Source organism: Bos javanicus, chromosome 12, assembly GCF_032452875.1.
Source record: "Bos javanicus breed banteng chromosome 12, ARS-OSU_banteng_1.0, whole genome shotgun sequence".
NCBI classification, from domain to species: Eukaryota; Metazoa; Chordata; class Mammalia; order Artiodactyla; family Bovidae; genus Bos; species Bos javanicus.
In genome coordinates, this window is record NC_083879.1 from 29,686,922 (window position 1) to 29,702,763 (window position 15,842).

Here is a 15,842-nt window from a genome sequence, read left to right on the forward strand (position 1 = left end):
TCAGTTTCTTGCCTGAATCAGTCTTTACTCTGATGGTGTCAGAGAGATGACTTTTCCAGCTCCATCAGTCAGTCAGAACTCCTCGCTCCCTGCTAGCCAGAATCTGCCCGCTGTGGACTGAACTGTGTCCCACGCACAACATTCATATGCTGAAGCCTTAACCCCCCAGGTGACTATATTTGGCTATGGGGCTGAGAGAGTTAATTCCTAGGCAGGTTGATAAGTCCAGGGTCCCCAAGGAGGAGAAAGGGGTCTGGGGCTCTCGAAGTGGAGACAGGGCTCTGGAATTCTCAGGGAGGAGGAAAGGACAAACATCTTTTTTCTTTCCTCTACATTCCTTAGTCTCAGTCCCATAAAATGTTTCCTTTAAGCCCAGAACTGATGATTACACAACAACTCAGTTTTAACTCTGTACTAAGGATCATATAGGGCTTCCCTGGTGGCTCAGAGGTTAAAGCGTCTGCCTGCAATGTGGGAGACCTGGGTTTAATCCCTGGGTCGGGAAGATCCCTTGGAGAAGGAAATGGCAAGCCACTCCAGTATTCTTGCCTGGAGAATCCCATGGATGGAGGAGCCTGGTGGGCTACAGTCCACAGGATCACAAAGAGTTGGACAGGACTGAGCAACTTCACTTTTCAAGGATCATATAACAACAATATATCCTGCTTGAGGACAGGCTCTCCTTTCTGAAAACCTTCTGGCTAATCTGTTATCTTAAAATGTAAATTATGGGAGTGGGTCTAGTAAGATGTTTACAACCTTGACACATTCTTTCAATTTATTCCAATAACTAATTTTAAAAGTATTTAACTCCCTTGCTTAGGCTATCAAGGGGCGGGGGGCGCTCTCCATCCCCTTTCTGATGTCTATGTCAGAAGCTTTCTCTGTCTCCTTCTATACTTTAATAAAACTCTGTTGCACAAAAGCTCTTGAGTGATCAAGCCTGGTCCCTGATCCCGAAGTTAAATCTTCTTCAGAGATCACGAATCCGACACGGTTCCCCGTAAGCTATCAGGGCCTAGAAGGAGGTTCAGTGAAGTCACCAGTGTAGGACTTGGATGCGACAGAACTTGTGTCTGTATGAGAGGAGACACCAGAGAACACTCTCCATGGCAGACAAAGAAGAGGTCCCGCGAGCACACACCAGGCCAGCGGCCACCCTCAAACCAAGAGAAGAGCCATAGAAACCTGCCTCACCAGCACCTTGATCTTGGACGTCCCAGCCTCCAAAACGAGAAATAAATTTCTATTGTTTAACATAAATTATTTTGTTTATTATTCGGTATTTTGTTATGGAGCCAGATCTGCCTCATTACTTTTTTATTATAAGCATGAACTTATTGCTTCCTAATTGTCATGGTTCCTAATCCATTATCATCCTCAATGACACTAATGCTTGTCCCAGATTCCACCAATGGGAACCTCTTCAAGCTTGCTCCTGTGTCCTCTTAACATGCATTCTTCTTTCTTTCTTTTTTTTCCTAAGCACTTCCTAACTCTCTGGCATAAGAAAAAAAAAGTTAAAATGTCTTCCTATATCTTCCTTGCCTCAACCTTAAAATCAGCTCTTTCTCTGAGAAGGCCTGGTTCCTTTTAGTAGGAAAGTTGTAGTATTAGTTCTGTTCATTAGTTGCTCGGTGCTACTGGGGATCTTTGTATCTGGTCTTCTTTGGTGTGAAGAACTAGAAAGATATGTGTGCGCACACACACACACACACACACTGTAAAAACCATGAGTCTAATGGAAATTATGAATTCTTGGAGATTTCTCTACTTCCAGTCTTCCAGCCTATCAGCTTGACCTGGCCCATCCATGTCCTTCCACAGTGAGAACCATGGCTCCCACCCAACACTATTTCCACTTAGCATTCTACTCAGTCCTACAACCTACCTAACGTACCTTCAGAGTTGCTTCATGACAAAAACCAGACCGACTGAAATCTCAGGAGTTCTTTGGCATCACCACTTCTCTACCCCTGAAGGTGTGTCTCTAAAACCCATCTTCAGCAGTATTTGCTTTATATTTTCCCTTCAGTGTGATTATGTTTTCATCTGAAATACAGTTAGTTTGTTTCAGCTTTCTCCTCATCCTTATTGATTTTTCCCGTCCTTATAGATTCATTTTATTTTTCAATAGGTAAAATATGAGCACACTTCCCAAAGTCAAAACTAAACAAAGAGATAGAAAAGGGGCACACATACCCCACCTCCATCTACCCCACGCTCCCACCCACCCCTCTGTGGGAGCTACTTCATGGACTTCCAGTTTATCTGCCCACTTTGTTTTTGAACAGCTAAGTCCACATGGGTATGTTTTATTTCCCCTTCTTTCTTACACACAGGGAAGCAAACAAAATACACTCTTATGCACTTGGCTTTTTCCACGTAATGGTATCTACTGGAAATCACTTGATACAATTTGTTAATTTTTTTTTCAAGGAACCAAAATTTTGGCTCTTTAGTTTGATCCTCTGCTTTTTTGACCTCTACCTCATTATTTCTGCATGTATCTTTATTATTATTTTCTTCCTTGTTTGTCTGGGTTGACTTTGTGATTCTTTTCCTAGCTTGAGTTGGGAACTGAATTTTGTATTTTTATTGTTCCCACTGGCTTGGCAAACCTTACCCATCCCTTTATCATTAGACTTTTGGAATGACTATGTTTATGTGTCTTTCATATAAAGCATAGATTTGGGGCTTGTTTTATGAAGCACTTTGAAAAGTTTGTTAGGTGAGCTAAACCCACTCACATTTAGTGATATGACTGATGTTTGATTTCAACATTAAAATTATTTTAGTTTTGAATTATTTAGGTTTGAGTTATTATACATATTATACTGTATTGTCTACTGTCCATGTTTTAAAAATAACTCATTTCAGATACTGTGTCCTTTACAGCGCGGGGGGCGGCAGGGGGGAGGAAACGTGTTTCAGATGTGAGGGTAAAATCCAGTCCCTGTTTCTACATGCTGGCCAGCAGCAGAAGTACCCACCCTAGTTTCTGACTATGAATACATGTAGAATTTAAAGCCGCCTGAGGACAAGAGGGCCCCTTACCTTATTAATGTGTCATCATCCACAATGACCAACCATGGTATTTTGTCATGGCTATGATTTAGAAATCTTTCTAAAATGGCAAATGTCTTTCCACAATGACCTAGGAAAGGTGAGAAGAAAACTTACAATGTATTACTTTCCTTAAAACATTGTGAGTCAAAGTTTAAACACTGGTATTCACTTAAGAATTTGAAATTTTGAAAACCAGCCTTTTCTAATTTCCATGGACTTAGTGAACCAGGGGGAATGATAAAAATCATGAAGTCAGTCATTCATTTCATACATGAGAGACTGAAGACCTAGAGAGGTGAGGGGAATTACACAAAGTCAGGTATAGGAAACACTGTAGTTCACTCCAGACACATAAGAAATTTGTTAAGTCTTGCAGAAATTACAGGAGCCTGGCTTCTTTCCTTAGACCACATTATTCTGAAAAAAACATTAGAATCTCAGGCATCACAACCTTAGGGAAACAATGGTGCAAGATACAATATTATACTGTCGATTATTTATTTTGTAAATACTTGCTATTACGTTTCTAAAACGCCAGACATGGTGGCCAGCTCTGGGATGTACACTAAAGATACAGTGTTATCAGAGGCACAGTCCCTTAGATGCCGACAGATAGCAAACCTTTCATGGAAAATGCTGAGGCCAGGACGGCAATAAATGCTTGGGGAGAGAATGCAAGTCAATAAATAAGAATAAACCCCTCGATTCAACAAAGTATTAAGTGACACAGTAGAGAACAAAGCACTCAACTAACCATTACTTTTCTTATTCTTGATCACTCTATGTATTTTTAACCATTATAGTATGGTTACCATAATACATTTTAGTACATTATGGTATATATTTTTGAAAGCCATCTCAAATTCCTTTTGGATAAGGTAGAACATAAATATAAGCAATAATAAGGTCAGACTGAAAATAAAACAAATCAAGAATGCATCAATTTGTGAGTATTAGAGTCTAAAAAGCAAGATAAACAAAAAAAAAAGGAAAATTCCATCTGAAATCATTTTTCCAAAACAGACAGCGACAGACTTAGTGATATATATACTAATCTTGTCAGAATAATCAATACTACAGGATGGAGTATTGATTCTACTTTATCAATCACAGCATTATGAGTGACAGTATCATAAAATAATCAAGATAAATTACTCTATAGAACAAGATCATCAACTTACTACTCTTTTTTTCATAAAAAGGTTTGGGGGGAACCAGAAAACTAAAGAAAAATGTGGCAGGAACAATGGATAAAAATTAAGATGAATAAAGAGCATCTGAAAGTGAGGTGGCCAAATTTATACTTCCAATTTTTTGAAATAAAAAATGTTTTGAATTAGAAAGCCTACAATCTGAAGAGAAAAACAAGTGTACTTCAACAATTTACTTATATATACGTATCTGAGCTTATACTACATATGTCCCATGTAGGATGTGGTTAAGTGCCTCTCAGAAGTACAAATGAAATGCATCCTGGACCGTAACAGACCATAAGCTTCTGGAAGATGGAAACCATCAGCTTCATTCCTGTTTCCCTCAGTGTCTAGCAGGGGCCAGCACACCACAGTCGGATGATAATACTGGCTGAATAAATGGCTAAAATTAAATGAAGAGACACTTTGCATGGGAATACGAAAAGTTAACTCTGGGAGGGGGGCTTCCCTGGTGGCTCAGATGGTAAAGAATCGTCTGCAATGCAGGAAACCTAGGTTTGATCCCTGAGTCGGGAAGATCCCCTGGAGAAGGGAATGGCAACCCACTCCAGTAATCTTGCCTGGAGAATCCCAGGGACAGAGGAGCCTGGAGGGCTATAGTCCATGGGGTCACAAAGAGCCGGACGTGACTAAGTGACTAAGACACAGGCACCCCATTATGGCCACAGTGAATTATGAAGTACAAGAAATCTGTGCTTAAACTCTACCATAACTGTCATGTGCATAATCGTCATGTATGTCGGTCACTTACATATGACCAACTAAAACTTAGAACTTTTGTTAATACTAAAAGCAGTGCTTAGCCCCAGACTGCCTTCAGCCCGCGTGCCAGCCGGCTACGTTATGGCGGCCCGCAGCCCCAGCGTGGTGGAACTGGACATACCAAGATGACCAATATGTGGTCCTACTCAAACAATCTTAGAGTGTCTAGTATGAAGGCTCCTCATGAGTTGATTATAACAGTCTCAGAGTTATGCAAGCGTGGGTTTTTAAGGAATCACTTAGCTTCATGATTAGCGATGATGAACCAGGCTATGACCTAAATTTATTTTGTATACCCAATCATTATGCTGAGGATTTGGAGAAGGTGTTTATTCCTCATGGACTAATTATGGACAGGACCGAACAGCTGGCTAGAGATGTGATGAAGGAGATGGGTGGCCATCACATTGTGACCCTCTGTGTGCTCAAGGGGGGCTATAAGTTCTTTGCTGACCTGTTGGATTACATCAAAGCACTGAACAGAAATAGTGACAAATCCATTCCTATGACTCTGGATTTTATCAGACTGAAGAGCTACTGTAACGACCAGTCAACAGGCGACATAAAAGTAATTGGTGGAGATGATCTCTCAACTTTAACTGGAAAGAATGTCTTGATTGTTGAAGATATAATTGACACTGGGAAGACAATGCAGACTTCGCTTGCCTTGGTCAAGAAGCATAAACCAAAGATGGTCAAGGTTGCGAGCTTGCTGATGAAAAGGACCCCTCGAAGTGTTGGATATAAACCAGACTTTGTTGGATTTGAAATTCCAGACAAGTTTGTTGTGGGATATGCCCTTGACTATAATGAATACTTCAGGGACTTGAATCATGTGTGTGTCATTAGCGAAACTGGAAAAGCAAAATACAAAGCCTAAGATGAGAGTCCGAGTTGAGTTTGGAAATACCTGGCGTCCCAGTGAAATCACCAGTGACATGATCCAATGTTCTCGTTCTGTGGCCAGCTGCTTAATAGAGCTTATTGCATGTATCTCCTAAGAATTTGATCTGTTTTGTATTTTAGAAATGTCAGTTGCTGCATTCCCGAACTCTTCATTTGCACTACGAGCCTAAAGACTATCAGTTCCCTTTGGGTAGATTGTTGTTTGACTTGTGAATGAAATAGCTCTTAAACCACACCACTATTGACTGGAAATATGGAAATTGTATGTGTAAGAAACATTTGAAGAGAAGAATATATTAGTTTTTTAATTGGTATTTTAACTTTTATATGTTCAGGAAAGAACAGAAGTGACTGAATATTGTTCCCTATGCTACTGTGTGCTTAGGAAAGTAGCGAGAGGCAGTCTCGTACCCACGACAGCACTTAGAGGCATTGTTGTGTCAGAGAGACCGCATGTCCCGCAACTGTTTCAGTAGGTTTCAGTAGTATTAACTATATTTTCTTGCTTGTTCAGATCATTTCTGGTGAATCTTTGTCAACAGTTCCTTTTCAATACAGGTCAGTAAGTTCCAAAAATCTACCACTTTTTGAATTCTTCAGTGTAAAAATCCTTCAAATAAAGGCTGTCTCTTTAAAGGAAAAAAAAATAAAAGCAGTGCTTAAACTGCAAGAATCGGTCCATATCCATGGATAAAGATGTGAGGAGGAAGGAAAGAAACTTACACAAGGGGAACATTACAGTATTTATAAAATACTTCATTTTTATCCTAAGCTACTATATTTACAGAATGGACACTCTGAGTAAGAGGATCGGTCAGGACCGAGGACTCACCTCTATCTGTGTTAGGAATCCCCAGATCCACCGTCGGAATGGAGTTGTCTGCGTAATCACTGTAGTATTCGAGGTGACCTGCCTGCCCCGCCCAAGTCTGCTTCACGATGGGGACTGAAAAAACGAGAGAGGGGACCATCACTGGCACAGTGACCCAAGAAGCTGGAACCCCCGCGTGACGGGATGACCTCCCAGAAAGGAAGGGGACCAGCACGTGTTCTTCTCCAGGTGTTCCAAGGCTTAGCGCTCCCCTCCTACCCTGAGAAACCTCAACAGCACAGGCCCTCCTCATTGCTGCTTCCACAGGAAGATACATTGTCTAGTCGGATCAGACTGCTGTATAGAAGTTAATTTTACCTAATTTTTCTCTTTCCCCAGGCTGCTTTATTTGAAATTCACAACCGGAGTTTTAGATGTTTTTTAGGGGTATGGGGATACAATTACTTCTAAGGGCTGGAATATTCTGTGCGGTTCTCGCTGAGATGTATACTTGCCTCCCTCACAATGGAGGAGGGAACCTTTTCAAAGTACACATGTCTCCACCCAAAGATGCCAACAGAACCACCCGACCCTATAAAGGACATGACCCTGCCATTAAGAATCACTACATGTACACCAGCAGCTGATTCATGTCAATGTGTGGCAAAAACCACCACAATATTATAAAGTAATGAGCCTCCAAATAAAATTAATTAATTAATTTTTTAAAAATCACAAAATGTGATGGCTGATAGTATTGTGTCGCACTTTTCGAAAGTGTAGAAGAAATAAAATCGAAAACCACTGCAGATTCTAAAACTGTATCATGAACAGATAAATTATTTTAATAAACACAAACAGCAGAAAACTTGGCTGATTTTCTGTATTTTAGGGTGAGATGCTCAAAGTTAGCTGTGACTCCACACCCGACACAGAGAAATCAGCGTGACCACGATTTGATACTAATTCACTTGACCAACTATCTCAATAATTGCTTTCTTCTATACTTTTTTTTAAAGTTACTACCTGTGCATCTCAATTTTAAAGGGATTCCGCTGTTGTTTTAATAGAAAAGATCATCAACATAAAAAAAAACTAGATTTTATACTGTTGATTTAAGAATCTCAACTCTGATGAACCAAATCTTCAGGTCAATATTTTGAACCTTTATTAAATCATTTATATTTTCCCCCCAACCTAAATAAAAATAAATGATATGCAAAAACTACCCATGCAATGTCAAAGTTAAGTGTCTAGTTATGCCAGTCAGCAAACTGGAAGACAAACTCAGATAGCCCATATTCAGAAAATACAAAAGTACATCATTCCATAGTCCACTATTTACCAGCTCTTAAAAAAGAAGAGACTTAACGAATTCTGGACATTTGCTATGGTAACCTCCAAATTACCTATTTTAAGCCACTAAATATTATTATATATATTAAAATACAATTTCCTGCAATCATAAAAAAAGGCAGATATAAAGATTTCTCCATGCCAGAATGGACAAAGATCTGTAAATGATAAGGTTGGGGGCAGGAGAGGGTGGAAGAAATTGAAAGGGTAGTGCTGAAACATATACATTACCATATGTAAAACAGATAGCGAATGGGAAGCTGCTGTATGACACAGGGAGCCCAACCTGGTGCTCTGTGACAACCTGGAGGGGTGGGATGAGGTAGGAGTTGGGAGGGGGGCTCAGGATGGAGGGGACACAGCTGGTTCATGCAGATGTATGTCAGAAACCAACACAACACTGTAAATTATCCTCCAATTAAAAATAAATAATTTTGAAATAATAATAATAATAGATAAGGTTGCTAAGGAAGAATAAGAGAAAAAAGGAAAAATTCTTATTCTGTCCAAATTCCAGCTCAAGAAAACCCAAGCTTGACCCTGTGGTGGCCCTTGGCTTTGCACATAATAAGTAGGACTTATCCAGACAAGACCGGCTGCCCTGGTGGCTCAATGGTAAAGAATCTGCCTGCAGTGCAGGAGACCAGGGTTCGATCCCTGGGTCAGGAAGATCCTCTGGAGAAGGGAACATCTAGTATTCTTGCCTGGAGAATCCCATGGACAGAGGAGCCAGGCAGGCTACAGTCCACGGGGTCACCAAGAATCAGACACGACTGAGCGACTGAACAACAACACACCTAACCTACTTGTTTCCTGTTTCGGTTTGAAACAGGTGAAACAGAAATGTTACCAGAGGTAAGAATTTCTCAGAGCCCAGCACCCCATACAACCTGAGACACAGTAAGTGCTCAGTGAACAGCTGCCTGAAGACTGGGTGCTCTGGGGATTCCAAAAGGCAGAGGGTTCTTTCCAGAACTGGTTTAAAGGAAGGAGTTTTATCTCTATCAGCGATTCAGCCTTTGTACAAGACCATGCTAAGTTGCTTCAGTCGTGTCCAACTCTTTGTGACCCCATGGACTATAGCCCATCAGGGTCCTCCATCCATGGGATTCTCCAGGCAAGCATACTGGAGTGGGTTGCCATTTCCTCCTCCAGGGGATCTTCCCAACCCAGGGAAGGTCTGCATCTCTTAAATCTCCTGCATTGGCAGGCAGGTTCTTTACCACTAGCGCCATCTGGGAAACCAGTACCACCATGACCAATCATTTTAAAATGGACTGACCATTTCAACACAGCAACGTGTTCTGAGTCTCACACCCCAAAACCATCCAACAGTGAACAATGTTATCACCTATCCAGTCCTTGTCACGGTAATGCCTGTGCAAAGAACTGAAGTCAAGGTGAAGTCTCCTACAACAGCAGATGAAGACTATTTTAAACCAGAGTTGATGCAATACTGCTTAAAACTTTAGACATTTTGGTCTATTTTATCATCACTGTTTGAATAGAGAATAACTGAATTCTTTCTATTATTTATATTTCATATTAAGACACTCTATTCCTAAAGATATTAAACTTGGAGTAAAAATTTCAATATAGTTAACGTGATCTACTATTTCATTTTCAATACTGAGAAGCATACTTCCTCCCACATAATAAAACAATAGTGAATGTCTCTTTCAAGAATGTTTGCCACAGATAATTTAAAATTAGGATAAAGTAAAAAGAACTGTACTATTTAAAAAAAAAAAACCATCTGTCCCGACGGCATACATCTTCCCCCTGGGTGCACCATTGAGAAGCAGGAGATGCAGAAAAGTCCCTTCTATTCCCAAAAGGCTGACGTGCAAAATTCTGATTACAAATGAAAACGAATTGACCCTTGAGCAAAATCTACCACACAACCAGATGTGCATGACCATTCTGATTTGAGGAATCTGCCGTTTTCCAACTGACAAACGGACCTTCTGTCTCGGTGTGAAGTCAGTGAGCACATAGGAAAGCCCTGGTTTCTCTTCTCTTAGGAGAGGCTTAGTGACAACACCAAGGCTGTGCTCCGATTCCTGGTTTGGGGATCGGGTGTCTGTAAGACGGAAAGGCTACTTGACACAGTAGCGTCAGGGCACTCTGGCCCCCGTCTTCACCTGCACGGCAGCTGGGAGAGAACTGAACTTTCATCAGGAATTAAGCTGCTCCGGGCGTTTGTTCTCTATGTCACGTCTCTACTTCTGCCTTGTGAATGAGACCATCAGTACAGTTTTTCTAGATTCTACATATATGAATTAATACAGAATACTTCTTTCTTCCTGACTTACTTCACTCTCTACGACAGTCTCTAGGGTCCAGCCAATATCTACAATGACCTAATTTCATTCCTTCTTATGGCTGAATAATAGTCCATGAGTGGGAAGGAATCAGAAATTGGGATCAACACATATGCACTATTGATACTATGCATAAAATAGATACCTAAGGAGAACCTGCCAAGAGAACGCACTGGTCATAGCAAACACTCTCTTCCAACAACACAAGAGAAGACTCTACACATGGACATCACCAGATGGTCAACACTGAAATCAGATTGATTATATTCTTTGCAGCCAAAGAAACAGCTCTATACAGTCAACAAAAACAAGACCAGGGCTGACTGTGGCTCAGATCATGAACTTCTTATTGCCAAATTCAGACTGAAATTGAAGAAAGGAGAGAAAGTAGATCATTCCGGTATGACCTAAATCAAATCCCTTATGACTATACAGTGGAAGTGAGAAACAGATTTAAGGGACTAGATCTGATAGACAGAGTGCCTGATGAACTATGCAAAGAGGTTCATGACGCTGTACAGGAGACAGGAATCAAGACCATCCCCAAGTAAAAGAAATGCAAAAAAAGTAAAATAGCTGTCTGATGAGGCCTTACAAATAGCTGTGAAAAGAAGAGAAGCCAAAAGCAAAGGAGAAAAGGAAAGATATACCCATTTGAATGCAAAGTTCCAAAGAACAGCAAGGAGAGATAAGAAAGCCTTTCTCAGGGATCAATGCAAAGAAATAGAGGAAAACAACAGAATGGGAAAGACTAGCGATCTCTTGGGGCGGCTGTGACTGGCGCACTAAGCGTGGGTGGCCGAGAGGAGCTACCCCATGTCTGAGGTCAAGGGCAGAAGCCGGGAGGATCCCATGCCCGAAGGGCGGCGGCCAAGAGGAGTTACCCCACATCCGAGGTCAGGGGCAGCAGCCAAGAGTGCCAGGCTGCGACAGCACAGGAACGGCCGAGAAGAGCTACCCAAGTCTGAGGTCAGGGGCGGCGGCCGGGAGGAGCTACCCCAAGTCTGAGGTCAGGGGTGGCGGCTGGGAGGAGCTACCCTAAGTCCAAGGTCAGGGGTGGCGGCCGGGAGGAGCTACACCGCGTCTGAGGTCAGGGTCGGCGGCCAAGAGGAGCTACCCCGCGTCCGAGGTCAGGGGCCGAGGCCAGGAGGACCTACCCCACGCCCCCACACCCGAGGCCAGGGGCGGCGGCCGGGAGGACCAACCCCACGTCCAAGGAGCCATGGCTGCGTGGGCATAGGAAAGCCTATAGGAGCTATCCCATGTTGAAAGTCAGGAAGGGTGGGAGTGAGGAGATACCCCTCATCCAAGGTAAGGAGCAGCGGCTGCGCTTTGCTGGAGCAGCCGTGAACAGATACCCCATGCCCAAGGTACAAGAAACCCAAGTAAGACAGTAAGTGTTGCAAAAGGGCATCAGAGGGCAGACACACTGAAACCATACTCACAGAAAACTAGTCAATCTAATCATACTAGGATCACAGCCTTGTCTAACTCAATGAAACTAAGCCATGCCCGTGGGGCAACCCAAGACAGGTGGGTCATGGTGGAGAGGTCTGACAGAATGTGGTCCACTGGAGAAGGGAATGGCAAACCACTTCAGTATTCTTGCCCTGAGAACCCCATGACAGTATGAAAAGGCAAAATGATCAGATCAGATCAGTCGCTCAGTCATGTCCAACTCTTTGGACTCCATGAATCGCAGCACGCCAGGCCTCCCTGTCCATCACCAACTCCCAGAGTTCACTCAAACTCATGTCCATGGAGTCAGTGATTCCATCCAGCCATCTCATCCTCTGTCGTCCCCTTCTCCTCTTGCCCCCAGTCCCTCCCAGCATCAGAGTCTTTTCCAATGAGTCAACTCTTCACATGAGGTGGCCAAAGTACTGGAGTTTCAGCTTTAGCATCAGTCCTTCCAAAGAAATCCCAGGGCTCATCTCCTTCAGAATGGACTGGTTGGATCTCCTTGCAGTCCAAGGGACTCTCAAGAGTCTTCTCCAACACCACAGTTCAAAAGCATCAATTCTTTAGCGCTCAGCCTTCTTCACAGTCCAACTCTCACATCCATACACGACCACAGGAAAAACAATAGCCTTGACTAGACGAACCTTTGTTGGCAAAGTAATGTCTCTGCTTTTGAATACGCTATCTAGGTTGGTCATAACTTTCCTTCCAAGGAGTAAGCATCTTTTAATTTCATGGCTGCAGTCACCATCTGCAGTGATTTTGGAGCCCAGAAAAATAAAGTCTGACACTGTTTCCACTGTTTCCCCATCTATTTCCCATGAAGTGATACGACCGGATGCCATGATCTTCATTTTCTGAATGTTGAGCTTTAAGCCAACGTTTTCACTCTCCACTTTCACCTTCATCAAGAGGCTTTTTAGTTCCTCTTCACTTTCTGCCATAAGGGTGGTGTCATCTGCATATCTGAGGTTATTGAGATTTCTCCCAGCAATCTTGATTCCAGCTTGTGTTTCTTCCAGTCCAGCATTTCTCATGATGTACTCTGCATATAAGTTAAATAAAATGATAGGATACTGAAAAAGGAACTCCCCAGGTCAGTAGGTGCCCAATATGCTACTGGAGATCAGTGAAGAAATAACTCCAGAAAGATTGAAGGGATGGAGCCAAAGCAAAAACAATACCCAGCTGTGGATGTGACTGGTGACTTCTATCACTAGTCACATACAGCTGGTCATACAACCACATACAGCAAGGTCTGATGCTATAAAGAGCAATATTGCATAGGAATCTGGAATGTCAGGTCCATGAATGAAGGCAAATCGGAAGTGGTCAAACAGGAGATGGCAAAAGTGAATGCCGACATTCTAGGAATCAGCGCACTAAAATGGACTAGAATGGGCGAATTTAACTCAGATGACCATTATACCTACTACTGTGGCAGGAATCCCTCACAGGAAATGGAGTAGCCATCATGGTCAACAAAAGAGTCCAAAATGCAGTACTTGGATGCAATCTCAAAAACAACAGAATGATCTCTGTTCGTTTCCAAGGCAAACCATTCAATATCACAGTAATCCAAGTCTATGCCCCAACCAGTAATGCTAAAGAAGCTGAAGTTGAACAGTTTTATGAAGACCTACAAGACCTTATTGAACTAATACCCCCAAAAGATGTCCTTTTCATTACAGGGGACTGGAATGCAAAAGAACAAGTCAAGAAACACCTGGAGTAACAGACAAATTTGGCCTTGGAGTAGAGAATGAAGCAGGGCAAAGACTAATAGAGTTTTGCCAAGAAAATGCACTGGTCATAGCAAACACCCTCTTCCAACAACACAAGAGAAGACTCTACACATGGACATCACCAGATGGTCAACACCAAAATCAGATTGATTATATTCTTTGCAGCCAAAGATGGAGAAGCTCTATACAGTCAACAAAAACAAGACCAGGAGCTGACTGTGGCTCAGATCACAAACTCCTAATTACCAAATTCAGACTTAAATTGAAGAAAGTAATTGGGAAAACCACTAGACCATTCAGGTATGACCTAAATCAAATCCCTTATAATTACACAGTGGAAGTGAGAAATACATTTAAGGGACTAGATCTGATAGATAGAGTGCCTGATGAACTATGGACTGAGGTTCGTGACATTGTACAGGAGACAGGGATCAAGACCATCCCCATGGAAAAGAAATGCAAAAAAGCAAAATGGCTGTCTGGGGAGATGTTACAAATAGCTGTGAAGAGAAGCGAAAAGCAAAGAAGAAAAGGAAAGATATAAGCATCTGAATGCAGAGTTCCAAAGAATAGCAAGGAGAGATTAGAAAGCCTTCCTCAGCGATCAATGCAAAGAAATAGACGAAAACGACAGAATGGGAAAGACTAGAGATCTCTTCAAGAAAATCAGAGATACCAAGGGAACATGTCATGCAAAGATGAGCTCGATAAAGGACAGAAATGGTATGGACCTAACAGAAGCAGAAGATACTAAGAAGAGGTGGCAAGAATACACAGAAGAACTGTACAAAAAAGATCTTCACGACCCAGATAATCACGATGGTGTAATCACTCATCTAGAGCCAAATATCCTGGAATGTGAAGTCAAGTGGGCCTTAGAAAGCATCATGACGAACAAAGCTAGTGGAAGTGATGGAATTCCAGTTGAGCTATTTCAAATCCTGAAAGATGATGCTGTGAAAGTGCTGCACTCAGTATGCCAGCAAATTTGGAAAACTCAGCTGTGGCCACAGGACTGGAAAAGGTTAGTTTTCATTCCAATCCCAAAGAAAGGCAAGGCCAAAGAATGCTCAAACTACCACACAATTGCACTCATCTCACACGCTAGCAAAGTAATGCTCAAAATTCTCCAAGACAGGGTTCAGCAATACGTGAACTGTGAACTTCCAGATGTTCAAGCTGGTTTTAGAAAAGGCAGAGGAACCAGAGATCAAATTGCCAACATCAGCTGGATCATGGAAAAAGCAAGAGAGTTCCAGAAAAACATCTATTTCTGCTTGATTGACTATGCCAAAGCCTTTGACTTGTGGATCACAATAAACTGTGGAAAATTCTGAAGGAGATGGGAATCCCAGACCACCTGACCTGCCTCTTGAGAAATCTGTATGCAGATCAGGAAGCAACAGTTAGAACTGGACATGGAACAACAGACTGGTTCCAAATAGGAAAAGGAATACGTCAAGGCTGTATATTGTCACCCTGCTTATTTAACTTATATGCAGAGTACATCATGAGAAATGCTGAGCTGGAGGAAGCACAAGCTGGAATCAAGATTGCCGGGAGAAATATTAATAACCTCAGATATGCAGATGATACCACCCTTATGGCAGAAAGTGAAGAACCAAAGAGCTTCTTGATGAAAGTGAAAGAGGAGAGTGAAAAAGTTGGCTTAAAACTCAACATTCAGAAAACGAAGATCATGGCATCTGGACTCATCACTTCATGGGAAATAGATGGAGAAACAGGGGAAACAGTGGCTGACTTTATTTTTTTAGGCTCCAAAATCACTGCAGATGGTGAATGTAGCCATGAAATTAAAAGACGCTTACTCCTTGGAAGGAAAGTTATGACCAACCTAGATAGCATATTTAAAAGCAGATATATTACTTTGCTGACAAAGGTCCGTCTAGTCAAAGCTACGGTTTTTCCAATGGTCATGTATGGATGTGAGAGTTGGACTATAAAGAAAGCTGAGAGCCGAAGATTTGATGCTTTTGAACTGTGGTGTTGGAGAAGACTCTTGAGAGTCCCTTGGACTGCAAGGAGATCCAACCAGTCCATCCTAAAGGAGATCAGTCCTGGGTGTTCATTGGAAGGACTGATATTGAAGCTGAAACTCCAATACTTTGGCGACCTCATGCGAAGAGCTGACTCATTTGAAGAGACCCTGATGCTGGGAAAGATCGAGGGCAGG

At 42.1% G+C, this 15,842-nt stretch overlaps 2 protein-coding genes across 3 annotated transcripts in view; one reads left to right on the forward strand and one right to left on the reverse strand.

The window, feature by feature from the left end:
* B3GLCT (beta 3-glucosyltransferase) overlaps positions 1-15,842 on the reverse strand; it is a 120,884-nt gene that overhangs the window by 21,980 nt on the left and 83,062 nt on the right. For both annotated transcript variants that reach the window (XM_061434833.1, XM_061434832.1), the window contains exons 11-12: positions 6,784-6,897; positions 3,058-3,157 (exon numbers count right to left, since the gene is read on the reverse strand). In XM_061434833.1, the coding sequence (XP_061290817.1) occupies positions 3,058-3,157; positions 6,784-6,897 (214 nt within the window). The remainder of the gene's footprint in view (positions 1-3,057; positions 3,158-6,783; positions 6,898-15,842) is intronic.
* Positions 5,278-6,579, forward strand: LOC133258347 (hypoxanthine-guanine phosphoribosyltransferase-like). Its single transcript, XM_061434835.1, has one exon. It carries the CDS (start codon positions 5,293-5,295, stop codon positions 5,923-5,925), a length of 633 nt encoding a protein of 210 aa, XP_061290819.1. The 5' UTR covers positions 5,278-5,292; the 3' UTR covers positions 5,926-6,579.